The sequence below is a fragment of the Oncorhynchus kisutch genome, unplaced genomic scaffold (genome assembly GCF_002021735.2).
Source record: "Oncorhynchus kisutch isolate 150728-3 unplaced genomic scaffold, Okis_V2 Okis01b-Okis20b_hom, whole genome shotgun sequence".
NCBI lineage: Eukaryota > Metazoa > Chordata > Actinopteri > Salmoniformes > Salmonidae > Oncorhynchus > Oncorhynchus kisutch.
This window is the reverse complement of record NW_022261978.1, coordinates 5,020,989-5,040,812: the sequence shown is the minus strand read 5'-3', so window position 1 is coordinate 5,040,812 and position 19,824 is coordinate 5,020,989. Positions and strand designations below refer to the sequence as shown.

Sequence of the window (19,824 nt, the reverse complement as noted above, 5' to 3'; positions counted from 1 at the left end):
ACACAGTGGAGGAACAGTCACACAGTGGTGGAACAGTCACACAGTGGTGGAACAGTCACACAGTGGAGGAACAGTCACACAGTGGAGGAACAGTCACACAGTGGTGGAACAGTCACACAGTGGTGGAACAGTCACACAGTGGAGGAACAGTCACACAGTGGTGGAACAGTCACACAGTGGAGGAACAGTCACACGGTGGAGGAACAGTCACACGGTGGCGGAACAGTCACACAGTGGAGGAACAGTCACACAGTGGCGGAACAGTCACACAGTGGAGGAACAGTCACACAGTGGAGGAACAGTCACACAGTGGTGGAACAGTCACACAGTGGTGGAACAGTCACACAGTGGTGGAACAGTCACACAGTGGAGGAACAGTCACACAGTGGAGGAACAGTCACACAGTGGTGGAACAGTCACACAGTGGTGGAACAGTCACACAGTGGTGGAACAGTCACACAGTGGAGGAACAGTCACACAGTGGTGGAACAGTCACACAGTGGAGGAACAGTCACACGGTGGCGGAACAGTCACACAGTGGAGGAACAGTCACACAGTGGCGGAACAGTCACACAGTGGAGGAACAGTCACACAGTGGAGGAACAGTCACACAGTGGCAGAAAATAAATGAAACTCCACATTCGTTTGATTCATTTGAACATCTGTCTGAGGGAATTCCACAAAGCACATATTGCATGTAACAGACCAGTTACATGACATACAGCACGGTCAGGTTCATGTTTTCTACAGTTTACTAAACAACTACTGATTTAGAACCATGAAGTTACCTCAAGTCAACACAAAGACAACAGCAGCACTGCCTCCGCTAATTCCAGCACCATTTCAACTTAAACATTGAAACATCATCAAATCAACTAGGCTAGTACTGATTTTGGTCTGTGTGCGTGTGCATGTAAGTAAAAAAAATTAATAATTTGTTGAACACAAATGCCATCCTCCTCTCTTTCATCTTGGAAAAACAGTCTATGGCTCTGTCATACTGTATGATTTTAGTTTTTTGTTTTCATAGGCTACTTAGCTAAAATGCTTGCTAGCTTGACTTCCCCGCATGGGCAACAATCATATCAGCCCAGTGGCACAATATAGGCATTTATGGTTAGATAAGTGTCGCCATCATAGTTATTGGCCTGTACAGAGAATTAAGTCAAAACCACTAGTCCAAATCCCCATCTCCATCCATGGCTTTAGGAAAAGGCAGATTTAGCAAATAAATAAATAAATAAATGTTTTGCTTTGGATGTGATTTGATAGGTGTGAAACCAAATCCAAACTGGCCTCCCTTGGGGGGCGTTTTGCTGCGCTAGGACAACACACAGTTTCAATTAAAAACAAATATCAAGGGAGGCAAAACGCTTGCTGGCATCAATCAATCAACTGCTAGGGCGGCAACATGTCATACTCCTTTGGTCCAAACAGCATCAGATACATGGACTACACATACTGAGACAGAGAGGCACTGTTTCCCTCGCTCTGATGATTTCTCAGGTGAGACTCAGCCACTTGCGAATTGAATGGAAATTATGAAAACACAGAGAGAAATGATTTTATAATTGTTGAACATTTTTGGGTCAAATATTTAGGGAAGCCTGACATCCCTTGCCATATATGAAAATACACCACAGCTGAGGCAGATGGGTTGAAGGGGAAGGATACTGAGAGGATTCGTGTGAGTATGGAGTATGGATGCCAACCGCCATCGAAGAAGAGGAAGAAGAGCGCTTAGTGGAACCAATTTCACGCATGGTGCTGTGGCAGGGGAGGTGTTTCACTCTAGTACGGCTCGACTTGTTTATTTCCGTTGCAGAAAGGAAGTAGCTCGTTGGGTCTTGTGGAGGTGACCGAATGGCATATTTATTCTGTCAATCTTGAATTAGTTCTCTCCCGGAGTCGTAGGAAACACCGATTATTTTATTTTCATTGTGAAAAAGTACCGTTAGCACCATGGGAGCTCACCTCGCGCGGCGGTATATCACCGAGACGGAGACCGAGCCTGACCCTGCGAAACCGTTTGGCTTTGACCCCGAATTCGGCTTCGACGAGAGGAAAGAGAGAGGTGTGTATTGTTGAGACTGTTTTGGTCTGATCGTGTGACCGTACAGGAGTATGGTTGCAAAGTGTCTGCTGGTAGACTCATGTTATGTCCATGGAAAGTAAAGTCCGCTAACAAGCTAACTGCAACTAGTAGTGGCTTGCTAACGTTACCCAAATTTGGCTAGCATGATAAGTTCCCTATTAAATATAACTAGAGTATTTCGCCCCCTTTCCATTCGTGTAAACTGTTTATATTTTAATGAAAATAAATAAAAATTAATTAATAAAAATGTCAGTTCAGACAGCAAAATGGTTGTGAACAGATATTCCCCGTCCTGTCAAATTCAGTCATAAATCCCGGGTGCATCTCAATAATCCAATGTCTTCCTCTCCTCGTCTCCTTTCCTTACTCTGTGAAAGAGTAGTTGCTTGCCAACAGTACAACCGTTCCTTGCATACATACAATGCATTACGGAACATGCAAGGCTACACTTATACACATCTCAGGAAAAAGCCTAGTCCTTTCTTTGTTGACAATTTTCATTTTGTGTGTGTCCCCACTAGTAGAGATGATGTAACATGTTATCTTGTCCCCCTGGTAGAGATGGTTGCCTCCCCATTAACCCCTGGTGTAACATGTTATATTGTCCCCCTGGTAGAGATGGTGTAACATGTTATCTTGTCCCCCTGGTAGAGATGGTGTAACATGTTATCTTGTCCCCCTGGTAGAGATGGTGTCCTCCCCCATTAACCCCTGGTGTAACATGTTGTCCCCCTGGTAGAGATGGTGGCCTCCCCCATTAACCCCTGGTGTAACATGTTGTCCCCCTGGTAGAGATGGTGGCCTCCCGCATTAACCCCTGGTGTAACATGTTGTCCCCCTCGTAGAGATAGTGGCCTCCCCCATTAACCCCTGGTGTAACATGTTGTCCCCCTGGTAGAGATGGTGGCCTCCCAGGCCCAGATGAACCTGGCCCAGGTCCCTGTACTCCAGAGGGACTACTGCGCCCACCACCTCATCAAGCTCATGAAGTGTAAGAGGGACAACTGGCCCAACTTCCTGGCCTGTAAACACGAGAGACACGACTGGGACTACTGCGAGCACCAGGAGTAAGTATCTGCCTGGTTCTATGAGTAGGTATCTGCCTGGTTCTAGGAGTAGGTATCTGCCTGGTTCTAGGAGTAGGTATCTGCCTGGTTCTAGGAGTAGGTATCTGCCTGGTTCTAGGAGTAGGTATCTGCCTGGTTCTAGGAGTAGGTATCTGCCTGGTTCTAGGAGTAGGTATCTGCCTGGTTCTAGGAGTAGGTATCTGCCTGGTTCTAGGAGTAGGTATCTGCCTGGTTCTAGGAGTAGGTATCTGCCTGGTTCTAGGAGTAGGTATCTGCCTGGTTCTAGGAGTAGGTATCTGCCTGGTTCTAGGAGTAGGTATCTGCCTGGTTCTAGGAGTAGGTATCTGGCTGGTTCTAGGAGTAGGTATCTGGCTGGTTCTAGGAGTAGGTATCTGCCTGGTTCTAGGAGTAGGTATCTGCCTGGTTCTAGGAGTAGGTATCTGCCTGGTTCTAGGAGTAGGTATCTGCCTGGTTCTAGGAGTAGGTATCTGCCTGGTTCTAGGAGTAGGTATCTGCCTGGTTCTAGGAGTAGGTATCTGCCTGGTTCTAGGAGTAGGTATCTGCCTCGAGGTTTAGCAACACATGGAGTTTGTTTCTGGCTTTCCTGGACACACTTTATGGCTGCATCCCAGCCAGTGTTTTGAGTTTAAATCCCACTGGGGTCATGTCCAATGTTCCCTGTTTAAATCCCACTGGGGTCATGTCCAATGTTCCCTGTCATTTTTTGGAGCACTGAGCAAGTCCGGTCTTGTGAGCAGAAACTTAAACATTCTGTGCAACTTCCTGTTTACAGTGAACTCTGAGGTTGTCCCATCAGTTTTAGACAGTAGCCAATAGGCTGTACCATCAGTTTTAGACAGTAACCAATAGGCTGTACCACCAGTTTTAGACAGTAACCAATAGGTTGTGCCATCAGTTTTAGACAGTAACCAATAGGCTGTACCACCAGTTTTAGACAGTAGCCAATAGGTTGTACCATCAGTTTTAGACAGTAACCAATAGGCTGTACCATCAGTTTTAGACAGTAACCAATAGGTTGTACCATCAGTTTTAGACAGTAACCAATAGGCTGTACCATCAGTTTTAGACAGTAACCAATAGGCTGTACCATCAGTTTTAGACAGTAACCAATAGGTTGTGCCATCAGTTTTAGACAGTAACCAATAGGTTGTACCATCAGTTTTAGACAGTAACCAATAGGCTGTACCATCAGTTTTAGGCAGTAGCCAATAGGCTGTACCATCAGTTTTAGACAGTAGCCAATAGGCTATTTGGCATAATGTACTCCTATCAGAGTGGCCTACCAATAGAGAAAATCCCAGAACATTTTCACATGGAAATAGCCTTTGATTTCTATCATGTAACCTATAGGTGGGGTTCAATGCAGGCCTACAGTAACCTATAGGTGTGGTTCAATGCAGGCCTACAGTAACCTATAGGTGGGGTTCAATGCAGGCCTACAGTAACCTATAGGTGGGGTTCAATGCAGGCCTACAGTAACCTATAGGTGGGGTTCAATGCAGGCCTACAGTAACCTATAGGTGGGGTTCAATGCAGGCCTACAGTAACCTATAGGTGGGGTTCAATGCAGGCCTACAGTAACCTATAGGTGGGGTTCAATGCAGGCCTACAGTAACCTATAGGTGGGGTTCAATGCAGGCCTACAGTAACCTATAGGTGTGGTTCAATGCAGGCCTACAGTAACCTATAGGTGGGGTTCAATGCAGGCCTACAGTAACCTATAGGTGGGGTTCAATGCAGGCCTACAGTAACCTATAGGTGGGATTCAATGCAGGCCTACAGTAACCTATAGGTGGGGTTCAATGCTGGCCTACAGTAACCTATAGGTGGGGTTCAATGCTGGCCTACAGTAACCTATAGGTGGGGTTCAATGCAGGCCTACAGTAACCTATAGGTGGGGTTCAATGCAGGCCTACAGTAACCTATAGGTGGGGTTCAATGCAGGCCTACAGTAACCTATAGGTGGGGTTCAATGCAGGCCTACAGTAACCTATAGGTGGGGTTCAATGCAGGCCTACAGTAACCTATAGGTGGGGTTCAATGCAGGCCTACAGTAACCTATAGGTGGGGTTCAATGCAGGCCTACAGTAACCTATAGGTGGGGTTGAATGCAGGCCTACAGTAACCTATAGGTGGGGTTCAATGCAGGCCTACAGTAACCTATAGGTGGGGTTCAATGCAGGCCTACAGTAACCTATAGGTGGGGTTCAATGCAGGCCTACAGTAACCTATAGGTGGGGTTCAATGCAGGCCTACAGTAACCTATAGGTGTGGTTCAATGCAGGCCTACAGTAACCTATAGGTGGGGTTCAATGCAGGCCTACAGTAACCTATAGGTGGGGTTGAATGCAGGCCTACAGTAACCTATAGGTGGGGTTGAATGCAGGCCTACAGTAACCTATAGGTGGGGTTGAATGCAGGCCTACAGTAACCTATAGGTGGGGTTCAATGCAGGCCTACAGTAACCTATAGGTGGGGTTCAATGCAGGCCTACAGTAACCTATAGGTGGGGTTCAATGCAGGCCTACAGTAACCTATAGGTGGGGTTCAATGCAGGCCTACAGTAACCTATAGGTGTGGTTCAATGCAGGCCTACAGTAACCTATAGGTGGGGTTCAATGCAGGCCTACATTCCATGAGACTGGCTCCGCCTACAACAAAATCAGACTAAATCTTGTATTGAAAAGGGTCTGATAAGTTATTCAATCAGAGACAGAAACGTTGATCTATATAGTGCAAACTAATGGGGGTGAAGTCCAATCTCCTGAGTCTGTGCAGGCTGGCATTTCTTCTGCTCTGCTGTCCTGCAGGAGGAGAGTGGCCGCGCACAGCTTAGAGGGAAACAGGAAGTTGACTTGACAGTGGTCATGTGGCTTTCGATTACAGTACAAAATGGCATGTATTGTTATCAAAGAGAGTTGATGCATGTGTCTGATGGTCACACGTGAATAGAGTTGTCAGACTTGTAGTAGTAGTACTGCCATCTGAGGTCCTCCCCCATCAAATCCACTTGAACGCCCCTCTCTTCTCTGTGTCTCTGTGTGTGTGTAGCTACGTGATGCGTATGAAGGAGTATGAGCGGGAGCGACGGCTGCAGATGAGGAAGAAGAGGGTGGAGGAAGCCCAGGCAGCTTGAGCATCATCGTCATCATGACCTCTAACCCCTGACCCCTCTGTGTACATACCTGCTGCTCTCCACAATAAAGAGCTCCATGACTCTAGCCCTGAGCCACCCGTCTCTTTGTTTGTTTCCTGGTACGTTACGAGCCGGGGAACCACGCAGGAACCAACGTGGAGGGACCCACCCCAATCTGTCCAATAGAAATGCTTGTTTTTGTTGAATACACCCCAGGTAGCAGGAGGGGTGTGTATCCGAGCAGGGTCTGAGCCAGCTATCTGACAGTGGGGTGTGCATCAGAGCAGAGTCTGAGCCAGCTATCTGACAGTGGGGTGTGTATCAGAGCAGGGTCTGAGCCAGCTATCTGACAGTGGGGTGTGCATCAGAGCAGAGTCTGAGCCAGCTATCTGACAGTGGGGTGTGCATCAGAGCAGAGTCTGAGCCAGCTATCTGACAGTGGGGTGTGTATCAGAGCAGGGTCTGAGCCAGCTATCTGACAGTGGGGTGTGTATCAGAGCAGGGTCTGAGCCAGCTATCTGACAGTGGGGTGTGTATCAGAGCAGGGTCTGAGCCAGCTATCTGACAGTGGGGTGTGTATCAGAGCAGGGTCTGAGCCAGCTATCTGACAGGAGGGGTGTGTATCAGAGCAGGGTCTGAGCCAGCTATCTGACAGTGGGGTGTGTATCAGAGCAGGGTCTGAGCCAGCTATCTGACAGTGGGGTGTGTATCAGAGCAGGGTCTGAGCCAGCTATCTGACAGTGGGGTGTGTATCAGAGCAGGGTCTGAGCCAGCTATCTGACAGTGGGGTGTGTATCAGAGCAGGGTCTGAGCCAGCTATCTGACAGTGGGGTTGTCGACAATGCAGCTTTTAAAAGGTGATGTTCCCGTGTTTGTAGTAGAGATCTCATTCACGGTGAACATGTCGGCTCTATCGGAAAATTGCCTTTAAAAAGCCGCATTGTCAACAACCGGTCTAACATTTAGGCCTGGATTCAATCAGATCGCGTGTCAACCAGCTTTGGCCGGATCCACATAGCTGATGTTTCCACGGTGTTGGAGGTGTAACTGCAGTAGGAGCTGACGAATCAGAGAGGCTGCTATTGACAAACCCCTTATCTGTGCTGCGTTAGAGCCTACGCTCTGTTTTGAACTTCTGTCAGGAATAATGACTCTGTCAAATGATGTTCGGCTAATGTATGTATTCATTTGAATGGGGGTTTTCTGCCTACCAGTCTAATTCAAGTGTTTGAACTTTAACACAGCTGAATGGGATTTTGTCGCATCCAATGGCCGTGTCCGTGATTGTGTTAACCGGTCTTATCACACGGAGCTGCTTGGGGATTTGACCGCTCTAACGCAGTTCCACCTCTGACACCGCCCAGACATCAGCCGTCACCAGTTAATGCTGATCTGAGTGAATCAAGATTAGTTTGTTTCTTTATCACTAGTCCTGCCTGTGCTACATTCAACGGGGTGAAAAGCTAGTCCCCTAGGATCAGGTTAGCCTTTTATTTCATAATGATACGAGGGGAGCTGATCCTAGATCATATGGACATGTGCACTTTGTCTGGTCATTCTGGATGACATCTTTCCCTCTACTGACAGTAGCTCTGCTACAACTAGATCCATCAACTGATTGAATAGAATCAATTTAGTTTCGCATTCCGTCCCTGTCACAGGCTGGGTTTAGACAGGCAGCCCAATTCTGATTTCTCACTCATTTGCGCAATCAGATCTGAGATGGTCAAAAGACCAATTTGTGGGGTGGGATCACAATGGGTCTGCCTGTGTAAACGCAGCCTTAGATGTGTCCTATTGTATCATATGGCCCTCATCTCCAGTGTGGTAACAGTGGTGTGTATTAGTCTCCAGTGTAGTAACAGTAGTCTATATCATCAGATCATAGATGGTTTTTAAACTAAATGACTTCTAATGAAAGTTCCAACAGAACGACCAAAAGCTCATGGTTTATTTCCCCATTTCTGATCAAAGACTTTGGTATTGTTATACTTCTTCACATGAGTAAAAAAACAAAAAACAACTAAAGTAACCCAGAGCAGATAGACCTACACCTTGTTAGATACTGGTCACATCCCAAATGGCTCCCTAGCCCCTATGTAGTGCACTACTTTTGACCAGAGGGCCCTGTAGTATTGTACCATTTGAGACATGCCAGACTGTCAGTCAGGTTATTAAACACTCAGATAAGAAAAATAACAATAGCCAATCACGTGGGTTGAGGAGCGTTGTTAGGCAGAAACTTCTGTGTGGGAAAGCATAGTATAAGACAGTCTCCTCAAAATGTTTTGGGGGGGGGTAAGTGTTATGAATTGGGGGGTAGTCAAGGGGGCAGGGTTCTCATTCCAGGTCAGTCCAGTGTAGTGTAGGTTTGGGTGGGTCTCCAGTCTTCTCTAGAGGACGAAGGGGAGGATGGGCGAGCGAAGGGGAGGGTAGTCCCGGAACTCTTTTAGGTAGCTGCGGTGCTTCCCCTTGGCCCACACCGTCATCTGGATGAAGCCCACCGCCGTGAAGAAAGCCACCGGCAGACACTGAGTCATCAGGGTGAAGCCGAACCACGAGCCCAGCTACAGGAGAGATGGTGTTACACATACTTTTATACATGTCACACACACACACACACACACTAAAGGTGGCTATGAGCAGACACTACATGGGAGAAAGAATGATGGTGTCACACACACACACACACACACATATCATAATGTGGATGTTGAATAAGGCAGCCCCCTTCACCTCTGATTCAGAGGGGTTGGGTTAAATGTGAATGTTGATTAAGGCAGCCCCCCACACCTCTGATTCAGAGGGGTTGGGTTAAATGTGGATGTTGATTAAGGCAGCCCCCCACACCTCTGATTCAGAGGGGTTGGGTTAAATGTGGATGTTGATTAAGGCAGCCCCCCACACCTCTGATTCAGAGGGGTTGGGTTAAATGTGGAAGACATTTAGTTATATAACTGACCAGGTATCCAAACCTGTTTCCTATACACTAAAATGTCACTGCCAACTTCTGCCACTAGGTGGCCATGAGCCTAACTACTACAGTGAGAGACATAATGCACACTGTTCCTCCTAACCAGCAGAGGGCAGCGTCACCCTGGACTAAATACAGGGTGACGTCGCCCCTAGACATTGATCTTTGCATTTTCCACACTAATGGTTAAGATTGGTGGAGGGGAAGCTGATCCTAGATCTGTGCCTGGACTAGCCTAGTGGTTAGAGCGTTGGACTAGTAACCGGAAGGTTGCAAATTCAAACCCCCGAGCTGACAAGGTAAAAATCTGTCGTTCTGCCCCTGAACAGGCAGTTAACCCACTGTTCCCAGGCAGTCATTGAAAATAAGAATTTGTTCTTAACTGACTTGCCTGGTTAAATAAATAAATAAAATAACACTCACCTCATAGGTGTAGTTGGGACATGAGACCAGCAGGAAGATCCAGGTGAAGGGGTTCTTAGTGGGGTAGGGGATCTTCCTGGTCTTAGATCCTGATGGAGACAGACAGAGGGAGAGAGATTATTGTGGGCTACTGTTTTGTAGCACACAGAGAAAACAGTGCATGTTGAACTGATTGATGTGTTCTAATGTTTTTGCATATTCAATAGGAGTGTGTACCTGGTGGGCGGAGGTTCCGCAGGGCGATATGGATGGAGAAGTTACCAACCTGACAGAACTGAGAAGATAGCATCTACTAAATAACCATTTACTATGATATTGTTCTATTACTATAATATACAGGATGAGGACATTATAGTAGAGCATAGAACAGTAGAGTCTTACCAGAAAGATGATGAGGGCAATCCTGACCTGCTGCTCACCATAGATTGCTGAAAAGACAAGGGTGGTTAATATAGTAGCGTACTCAATACGGGGTGGTGTATATAGAGGGTGGTTAATATAGTAGCGTACTCACTAGGGGGTGGTTAATATAGTAGCGTACTCACTAGGGGGTGGTTAATATAGTAGCGTACTCACTAGGTGGTGGTTAATATAGTAGCGTACTCACTAGGGGGTGGTTAATATAGTAGCGTACTCACTAGGGGGTGGTTAATATAGTAGCGTACTCACTAGGGGGTGGTTAATATAGTAGCATACTCACTAGGGGGTGGTGTATATAGAGGGTGGTTAATATAGTCGCGTACTCACTAGGGGGTGGTTAATATAGTAGCGTACTCACTAGGTGGTGTGTATATAGAGGGTGGTTAATATAGTAGCGTACTCACTAGGGGGTGGTGTATGTAGAGGGTTGTTAATATAGTAGCGTACTCACTAGGGGGTGGTTGATATAGTAGCGTACTCACTAGGAGGTGGTTGATATAGTTGCGTACTCACTAGGGGGTGGTTAATATAGTAGCGTACTCACTAGGGGTGGTGTATGTAGAGGGTGGTTAATATAGTAGCATACTCACTAGGGGGTGGTTAATATAGTAGCGTACTCACTAGGGGGTGGTGTATATAGAGGGTGGTTAATATAGTAGCGTACTCACTAGGTGGTGTATATAGAGGGTGGTTAATATAGTAGCGTACTCACTAGGGGGTGGTGTATGTAGAGGGTGGTTAATATAGTAGCGTACTCACTAGGGGTGGTGTATATAGAGGATGGTTAATATAGTAGCGTACTCACTAGGGGGTGGTTAATATAGTAGCGTACTCACTAGGGGGTGGTTGATATAGTAGTGTACTCACTAGGGGGTGGTTGATATAGTAGTGTACTCACTAGGGGGTGGTTGATATAGTAGTGTACTCACTAGGGGGTGGTTGATATAGTAGCGTACTCACTAGGGGGTGGTATATGTAGAGGGTTGTTAATATAGTAGCGTACTCACTAGGGGGTGGTTGATATAGTAGCGTACTCACTAGGGGGTGGTTGATATAGTAGCGTACTCACAAGGGGGTGGTTGATATAGTAGCGTACTCACAAGGGGGTGGTTGAAATAGTAGCGTACTCACTAGGGGGTGGTTGATATAGTAGCGTACTCACTAGGGGTGGTTGATATAGTAGCGTACTCACTAGGGGGTGGTATATGTAGAGGGTTGTTAATATAGTAGCGTACTCACTAGGGGTGGTTAATATAGTAGCGTACTCACTAGGGGGTGGTTAATATAGTAGCACACTCACTAGGGGGTGGTTGATATAGTAGCGTACTCACTAGGGGGTGGTTGATATAGTAGCGTACTCACTAGGGGGTGGGTTGATATAGTAGCGTACTCACTAGGGGGTGGTTAATATAGTAGCGTACTCACTAGGGGGTGGTTAATATAGTAGCGTACTCACTAGGGGGTGGTTGATATAGTAGCGTACTCACTAGGGGGTGGTTGATATAGTAGCGTACTTACTAGGGGGTGGTTAATATAGTAGCGTACTCACTAGGGGGTGGTGTATATAGAGGATGGTTAATGTAGTAGCGTACTCACTACGGGGTGGTTGATATAGTAGTGTACTCACTAGGGGTGGTGTATATAGAGGATGGTTATTATAGTAGCGTACTCACTAGGGGGTGGTTAATATAGTAGCGTACTCACTAGGGGGTGGTTGATATAGTAGCGTACTCACTAGGGGGTGGTTAATATAGTAGCGTACTCACTAGGGGGTGGTTGATATAGTAGCGTACTCACTAGGGGGTGGTTGATATAGTAGCGTACTCACTAGGGGATGGTATATGTAGAGGGTTGTTAATATAGTAGCGTACTCACTAGGGGGTGGTTGATATAGTAGCGTACTCACTAGGGGGTGGTTGATATAGTAGCGTACTCACTAGGGGGTGGTATATGTAGAGGGTTGTTAATATAGTAGCGTACTCACTAGGGGGTGGTTGATATAGTAGCGTACTCACTAGGGGGTGGTGTATGTAGAGGGTTGTTAATATAGTAGCGTACTCACAAGGGGGTGATGTATATAGAGGGTGGTTGATATAGTAGCGTACTCACTAGGGGGTGGTTGATATAGTAGCGTACTCACTAGGGGGTTATACAGAGGATGGTTAATATAGTAGCGTACTCACTAGGGGGTGGTTAATATAGTAGCGTACTCACTAGGGGGTGGTTAATATAGTAGCACACTCACTAGGGGGTGGTTAATATAGTAGCACACTCACTAGGGGTGGTTAATATAGTAGCATACTCACTAGGGGGTGGTTAATATAGTAGTGTACTCACTAGGGGTGGTGTATATAGAGGGTGGTTAATATAGTAGCGTACTCACTAGGGGGTGGTGTAAATAGAGGGTGGTTAATATAGTAGTGTACTCACTAGGTGGTGTATATAGAGGGTGGTTAATATAGTAGTGTACTCACTAGGTGGTGTATATAGAGGGTGGTTAATATAGTAGCGTACTCACTAGGGGGTGGTGTATATAGAGGGTGGTTAATATAGTAGCATACTCACTAGGGGGTGTATATAGTGGGTGGTTAATATAGTAGCATACTCACTAGGGGGTGGTTAATATAGTAGCGTACTCACTAGGGGTGGTGTATGTAGAGAGTGGTTAATATAGTAGCATACTCACTAGGTGGTGTATATAGTGGGTGGTTAATATAGTAGGCCATCCAGGCAGCAAAGCCCCAGTAGTAGGTGCAGTTCTGGAACACAGGAACACACTTTATCACACACAGGCTTCGTCCCAAATTGCACACTAATACCCTATATCCTGCACTACCTTTTAACGGGGCGGCAGGGTAGCCTAGTAGCGCATTACATAGGAAATAGGGAGCCAATTAGGATGCGGACCACAGTGTCAGATGACCCCAGAATCTCTCAGCAGGTTCAAAGGTCACCCTGGGTTGAAGAGACAGGCTAGGTTTCCCTAGATGAGGTATGTGTAAGGTGATACACTATCACGATGAGGTAAGAGGGCAACTAAGGCTGTGGTGTGTGTCAGAGAGAGAACGAGACACAGTGAGTGTGTGTGTTATGAATGCGTGTGCCATCAGTGTGTGTGCATGCGTCAGTGTGTGTGTTATGAATGTGTGTGTGTACCGTCAGTGTGTGTGTGCATTAGTCAGTGTGTGTGTGCGCGTCAGTGTGTGTGTTATGAATGTGTGTGTGTGTACCGTCAGTGTATGTGTGCATGCGTCAGTGTGTGTGTCACCTTGAAGATGTTGCGTAACGGCATGGTCCCGTGGGAGAAGCGATGGACAAACAGGGTCTCCAGGAGTCTCTTCAGGTAATGGAAGGAGTGACACATACAGGCTAGACTGGGATCACACACAAACTACATTACCCAACATGCACCAGGATACTCACCATAGAAACCAAAGACAATGGTTCTCCTTATTCCTGCCATTCGTAGTTTGATGAACTAGAGTTCAACTAGCAGACAAATATGATTCACATCTAACAAGCGGCTCATTGCAGTTCCACTCAGATATACAGTCGTCTGACTACAGTCGTCTGCATGACCCAGTATGTGTGTGTGTGTGTGTGTGAGTGAGAGAGAGAGAGAGAGAGAGAGAGAGAGAGACACTCACTGTACGACCCAGTGCTTGCTGGTGGTGAAGTCATATTTGGGGGCGTAGATGAAGGGAACACGGAAGTAGAACATTAGGTAGAGGAGGAGAGGACCACCATACTCTGTCAGAAACACCTGAGAGACAATCAGAGACCTATTTCAATTGACTGATTTCCTTATGTCAAATGTAACGCAGGAAAATATTTGAAATGGTTGCATTTATATTTTTTGTTCAGCATAATATAGTCCAGCTCCGGATCATTCATCAACCCTGTTGTGTCAGAGCTCCAGATCATTCATCAACCCTGTTGTGTCAGAGCTCCAGATCCTTCATCAACCCTGTTGTGTCAGAGCTCCGGATCCTTCGTCAACCCTGTTGTGTCAGAGCTCCTGATCCTTTGTCAACCCTGTTGTGTCAGAGCTCCGGATCCTTCGTCAACCCTGTTGTGTCAGAGCTCCGGATAATTCGTCAACCCTGTTGTGTCAGAGCTCCGGATCCTTTGTCAACCCTGTTGTGTCAGAGCTCCGGATCCTTCATTAACCTTGTTGTGTCAGAGCTCCGGATCATTCATCAACCCTGTTGTGTCAGAGCTCCGGATCCTTCATCAACCTTGTTGTGTCAGAGCTCCGGATCATTCATCAACCCTGTTGTGTCAGAGCTCCGGATCATTCATAAACTCTTGTCTGAGCAGCAAAGGACAAAGCCATTTTAAAAACTGTTGCTACGGTCATCATGAATAACTTACAAAACATAACTTAACTTTTCTCCCTCCCTCTAGTCTGCCCAGCTCTCCTCCTCCTAGTGGATCACTGGTGTTTACGTGTTGGACTAACAGATGTCCAGTCAGCCAGCCGGGCAGGGAGGATAAATTTATCGCTCTATTTTCCACACCTGTTCCTGCCTAACCGACAGTCACCCCTCCCTCACGTCTCTCCCAACCCCCACGTCTCTCCCAACCCCCACGTCTCTCCGTCACGTCCCTCCCCCACGTCTCTCCCTCCCCCACGTCTCCCCCCCCTCCCCCACACCCCCCCCACGACGTCTCTCCCCCCCACCACGTCTCTCCCCCCCCACCACGTCTCTCTCCCTCCTTCACGTCCCTCCCTCCTTCACGTCCCTCCCCCCTTCACGTCCCTCCCTCCTTCACGTCCCTCCCCCACGTCTCTCCCTCCTTCACGTCCCTCCCCCCTTCACGTCCCTCCCTCCTTCACGTCCCTCCCCCACGTCTCTCCCTCCTTCACGTCCCTCCACCACGTCTCTCCCTCCTTCACGTCTCTCCTTCCCTCACATCCCTCCTTCCCTCACGTCTCTCCTTCCTTCACGTCCCTCCTTCCCTCACGTCCCTCCTTCCCTCACGTCCCTCCCCCACGTCTCTCCCTCCCCCACGTCTCTTCATCCCCCAGTTAGTGTGACAGGGACTTTAATAAAAAAAGTAATATACACCAAGGTTAGGAGGAAACTAATAGCCACAAGTTAGTGTGCACACGTGTGTGTGGTATGCGTGTGTGTGGTATGCGTGTGTGCCTGTGTGTGTGTGGTTATGCGTGTGTGCCTGTGTGTGTGTGGTATGCGTGTGTGCCTGTGTGTGTGTGGTATGCGTGTGTGCCTGTGTGTGTGGTATGCGTGTGTGCCTGTGTGTGTGGTATGCGTGTGTGCCTGTGTGTGTGGTATGCGTGTGTGTGGTATGCGTGTGTGTGGTATGCGTGTGTGCGGTTATGCGTGTGTGCCTGTGTGTGTGTGGTATGCGTGTGTGCCTGTGTGTGTGGTATGCGTGTGTGCCTGTGTGTGTGGTATGCGTGTGTGCCTGTGTGTGTGGTATGCGTGTGTGCCTGTGTGTGTGGTATGCGTGTGTGCCTGTGTGTGGTATGCGTGTGTGCCTGTGTGTGGTATGCGTGTGTGCCTGTGTGTGTGGTATGCGTGTGTGCCTGTGTGTGTGGTATGCGTGTGTGCCTGTGGTATGCGTGTGTGCCTGTGTGTGTGGTATGCGTGTGTGCCTGTGGGTGTGGTATGCGTGTGTGTGGTATGCGTGTGTGTGGTATGCGTGTGTGCCTGTGTGTGTGTGGTTATGCGTGTGTGCCTGTGTGTGTGTGGTATGCGTGTGTGTCTGTGTGTGTGGTATGCGTGTGTGCCTGTGTGTGTGGTATGCGTGTGTGCCTGTGTGTGTGGTATGCGTGTGTGCCTGTGTGTGTGGTATGCGTGTGTGCCTGTGTGTGGTATGCGTGTGTGCCTGTGTGTGTGGTATGCGTGTGTGCCTGTGTGTGTGGTATGCGTGTGTGCCTGTGGTATGCGTGTGTGCCTGTGTGTGTGGTATGTGTGTGTGCCTGTGTGTGTGGTATGTGTGTGGTATGCGTGTGTGGTATGCGTGTGCCTGTGTGTGTGGTATGCGTGTGCCTGTGTGTACTCACGGTCACCCAGCTGATTTGAGCTCCCAGGTCTCGGAAGTAGAAGGTTGCCGTGGTTCCCACAGGAAGATGCTGCAGAACATCCTCATCCTTTAGAGACTTACCCTCTGATAGAGAGAGAAGAAGAGAATTCTGATTAATAACAGCCCCACAAACAAGTTGCATGATCAGTCCTTACCCTCTACCAGCCTGCTACCATCACTACTATAGATATCAACACTGTCCTGTACCAGCCTACTACCATCACTACTATACTATAGATATCAACACTGTCCTGTACCAGCCTGCTACCATCACTACTATACTATAGATATCAATACTGTCCTGTACCAGCCTACTACCATCACTACTATACTATAGATATCAACACTGTCCTGTACCAGCCTGCTACCATCACTACTATACTATAGATATCAACACTGTCCTCTACCAGCCTGCTACCATCACTACTATACTATAGATATCAACACTGTCCTCTACCAGCCTGCTACCATCACTACTATACTATAGATATCAACACTGTCCTGTACCAGCCTGCTACCATCACTACTATAGATATCAACACAGTATTCATACAGACTGAACAGCAGAAGACTGGTTTGGAGTTAGACTTACTTGGGTCTAGACGGATGGACTGTCTGGCTGCGTACCATTGAGGATCTGAGACAGACGGACAAGGGAGGGAACCAGACAGGTAGAGGGAGAGACCAGACAGGTAGAGGGAGAGACCAGACAGGTAGAGGGAGAGACCAGACAGGTAGAGGGAGAGACCAGACAGGTAGAGGGAGAGACCAGACGGGTAGAGGGAGAGACCAGGCGGGTAGAGGGAGAGACCAGGCGGGTAGAGGGAGAGACCAGGCGGGTAGAGGGAGAGACCAGGCGGGTAGAGGGAGAGACCAGGCGGGTAGAGGGAGAGACCAGACGGGTAGAGGGAGAGACCAGACGGGTAGAGGGAGAGACCAGACAGGTAGAGGGAGAGACCAGACAGGTAGAGGGAGAGACCAGATAGGTAGAGGGAGAGACCAGACAGGTAGAGGGAGAGACCAGGCGGGTAGAGGGAGAGACCAGGCGGGTAGAGGGAGAGACCAGGCGGGTAGAGGGAGAGACCAGACGGGTAGAGGGAGAGACCAGACGGGTAGAGGGAGAGACCAGACGGGTAGAGGGAGAGACCAGACAGGTAGAGGGAGAGACCAGACAGGTAGAGGGAGAGACAGAGAAAGAAGACAGACACACAGACAACAGGCAGGGTAAACTCTTTAGCTATTTGAAATACTGTATATTGAAGTGAATTTAATTGTAGCAGAATGTGCTTGCTGTGTGCTTGCCGTGTGCTTGCTGTGTAATGTCAATCTAAGGTTGTACTCACGGCTTTTGTGGAACATAGACTTGATCTCCCCAATAGTGGCATTTGGCTCAACCTGCAAATCAAGAGAGATGAGTGGGACACACACACACACACCTCCTTATTGGCCTTTCATGTGATTACCAGTAAATTTAGCTCTAGCTCTGGCCACACCCCCTGGGTACTGGGTATCAAACAGCTGGTATCACCACACACACGGCATAAATATAACAGACACATACAGTGCCAAAACACACACACACATAGTCAAAGCCACACCGCAACAACAATCCCACAAAGACAATGACGCACACACAAAATCTGATGCACACACAAAACCTGACGCACACACAACCATTTAACAACGGCCACTCCCAGATTGATGCCAAGTCTGGAGGTTGAGGGGCTTGTGCTGAACCCTGTTCCCCCAGCCAGACTGCCTCATCCTGGGGGCTTAGCCCTGACATACCCCCTAACTCCAGTCAGCAGGGACTGGATGGTCCTGCCCAGCCATGGGCCACTATAGCCAATACTAATCGCCGGGCAGAGGAACAACGGACAGTCCTTACTGGCTAGTTGATAAGGTCTAGGTGTTTGTACAAAGACTGTATTGAAGGTGGGTCACAACAGTCAAACTGAAAGGTTCTAAACACTGGACTCCCCACGAGGCTGCTCCATTCTTAATGACATCCTGACAACATTCACCAGACATTCTACTACTACTACTGTATTTGTCTGTGACATCACAGAGGTCTTCCCTCAGACATTCTATTCTCTTTATGACATCACCAAGTTCCTTTCCAGACATTCTAGTCTACTTATGACATCACAGGTCTTCCCCAGATATTCTACTCTCTCATGACATCACAGAGATTCTATTTATGACATTGCAGGTCTCCAAGATATTCTAGTGTCTTCATGACATCAGAGGTCTTTCCCAGAGATTCTACTCTTTATAAAAAATCTAAAAGTATTCTCCAGACATTATTTCATCTTTATGACATCAGAGGTGAGGTCTTCAAGAGATTATAGTCTACTTGTGACATCACAGGTTTCTCCCAGACATTCTAGTCTCTTTATGACTTCACCCCAGACGTTCCAGATAATTTACTTGACAACATTAGATTAGAATAACTTTTCAACTCCACCAATATAAAATTCTAATAACCAAATCAAATACTCACTCCCACATCAAAGCCCTACTTCAGGAATCTCTATTTTCCAGGGGGCCGCAGTCTAAAGTGGGGGATGACGTGGCCACGGAAACTGTGTTAAGCTGAGAACAGGTCTCAGAGCAGTGGTAATCCTGCGAGGACGTGACCTGATACCTTGCAGCTCCTGTATGCCCTACTAATATCACACTAACACCATACAGAACCTAATACAGTGCTATTAAACCTATAACACCATGATAAACCTAGCTAGGTGTTACACCTGTCATTTAACCATCAGACGATAACACCATGATAAACCTAGCTAGGTGTTACACCTGTCATTTATCCATCAGTCTATAACACCATGATAAACCTAGCTAGGTGTGGGGGAGGGAGGGATGTGGGGGACCTAGCTAGGTGTTACACCTGTCATTTAACCATCAGTCTATAACACCATGCTAATAGACAGGAGTTTTAACCTCTAAGCCATAAGAACGATAGTTCACTACAGTCCTAGGTAGTACTGATCACTCTGGGCCGTTCTTGCTCAGACAAGGCTTAACTACTTCAGGTTGTACCTGGAGCTACACAGCACTATACAGACTGACTGGGCTCAGACAGACAGACAGCACTATACAGACTGACTGGGCTCAGACAGACAGCACTTCTGACCTGAGTACAGTGGAACGTCCTACATTAGACTAATAGTCCTATCTAGCCTGCACCTGTTGCACTATTTAACACAGAGACACACACAGATAGACGTACACACACAGATATAGACGTGTGCCCCCCCCCCCCCCCCCCCCCCCCACACAGTATTTGTGAAGAGGTCTTACCTTGTCCAGGAAGCAGAGTTTGTCCTTGGTCTTGGCATCCAGAATCTCCACCTCAAAGAAAACCACAGCTTTCTTAGCCTTCTTAGCTTTGGGCCGTTTAACGGGGGGTGCTGGCACCCCAGGGACACTCCCCGGACCAGCCTTTTTGTGGGTAGCCCCCTCTAGTACTACGGTATCCATAGCCACACTCCTCCACCACTAGCCGCTCTAATTAATCCCTTTGTCTGGAAAAACACCCTTTTCTCAAGTCCCTCAGTTTGAACAGAGAGAGGAGAACGGGGCGTCTGGTTTCAGCTGTGGAAATAAATCTCTCTCCCCCTCG

At 47.7% G+C, this 19,824-nt stretch overlaps 2 protein-coding genes across 3 annotated transcripts in view; one reads left to right on the top strand and one right to left on the bottom strand.

Moving 5' to 3' along the window:
• Positions 1 to 1,803: 1,803 nt before the first annotated feature.
• Positions 1,804 to 6,411, top strand: LOC109884040 (NADH dehydrogenase [ubiquinone] 1 beta subcomplex subunit 7). Its single transcript, XM_020476043.2, has 3 exons — positions 1,804 to 2,074; positions 2,994 to 3,162; positions 6,235 to 6,411. Exons 1-3 carry the CDS (start codon positions 1,963 to 1,965, stop codon positions 6,317 to 6,319), a joined length of 366 nt encoding a protein of 121 aa, XP_020331632.1. The 5' UTR covers positions 1,804 to 1,962; the 3' UTR covers positions 6,320 to 6,411.
• A 1,837-nt stretch (positions 6,412 to 8,248) lies between these two features.
• Positions 8,249 to 19,824, bottom strand: part of LOC109884043 (very-long-chain enoyl-CoA reductase) — a 19,400-nt gene continuing 7,824 nt past the window's right edge. The window contains exons 2-12 of one of the 2 annotated variants that reach the window (XM_031811522.1): positions 19,503 to 19,553; positions 17,534 to 17,585; positions 16,783 to 16,827; positions 16,171 to 16,274; positions 13,784 to 13,899; positions 13,405 to 13,510; positions 12,823 to 12,895; positions 10,098 to 10,144; positions 9,933 to 9,990; positions 9,717 to 9,805; positions 8,249 to 8,886 (exon numbers count right to left, since the gene is read on the bottom strand). In XM_031811522.1, the coding sequence (XP_031667382.1) occupies positions 8,713 to 8,886; positions 9,717 to 9,805; positions 9,933 to 9,990; positions 10,098 to 10,144; positions 12,823 to 12,895; positions 13,405 to 13,510; positions 13,784 to 13,899; positions 16,171 to 16,274; positions 16,783 to 16,827; positions 17,534 to 17,585; positions 19,503 to 19,553 (915 nt within the window). In that variant the 3' untranslated portion in view covers positions 8,249 to 8,712. Of the gene's footprint in view, positions 8,887 to 9,716; positions 9,806 to 9,932; positions 9,991 to 10,097; positions 10,145 to 12,822; positions 12,896 to 13,404; positions 13,511 to 13,783; positions 13,900 to 16,170; positions 16,275 to 16,782; positions 16,828 to 17,533; positions 17,586 to 19,502 lie in introns of both variants that reach the window. The other variant, XM_031811521.1, reaches the window with a different exon arrangement.

What these genes read in the sequence shown, in the direction of transcription:
- LOC109884040 (XM_020476043.2), top strand. Translation starts at nt 1,963, where the DNA reads ATGGGAGCTCACCTCGCGCGGCGGTATATCACCGAGACGGAGACCGAG. An exon ending in CGACGAGAGGAAAGAGAGAG is followed by an intron (nt 2,075 to 2,993) that starts GTGTGTATTGTT and finishes TCCCCCTGGTAG; the next exon opens with AGATGGTGGCCTCCCAGGCC. An exon ending in GACTACTGCGAGCACCAGGA is followed by an intron (nt 3,163 to 6,234) that starts GTAAGTATCTGC and finishes GTGTGTGTGTAG; the next exon opens with CTACGTGATGCGTATGAAGG.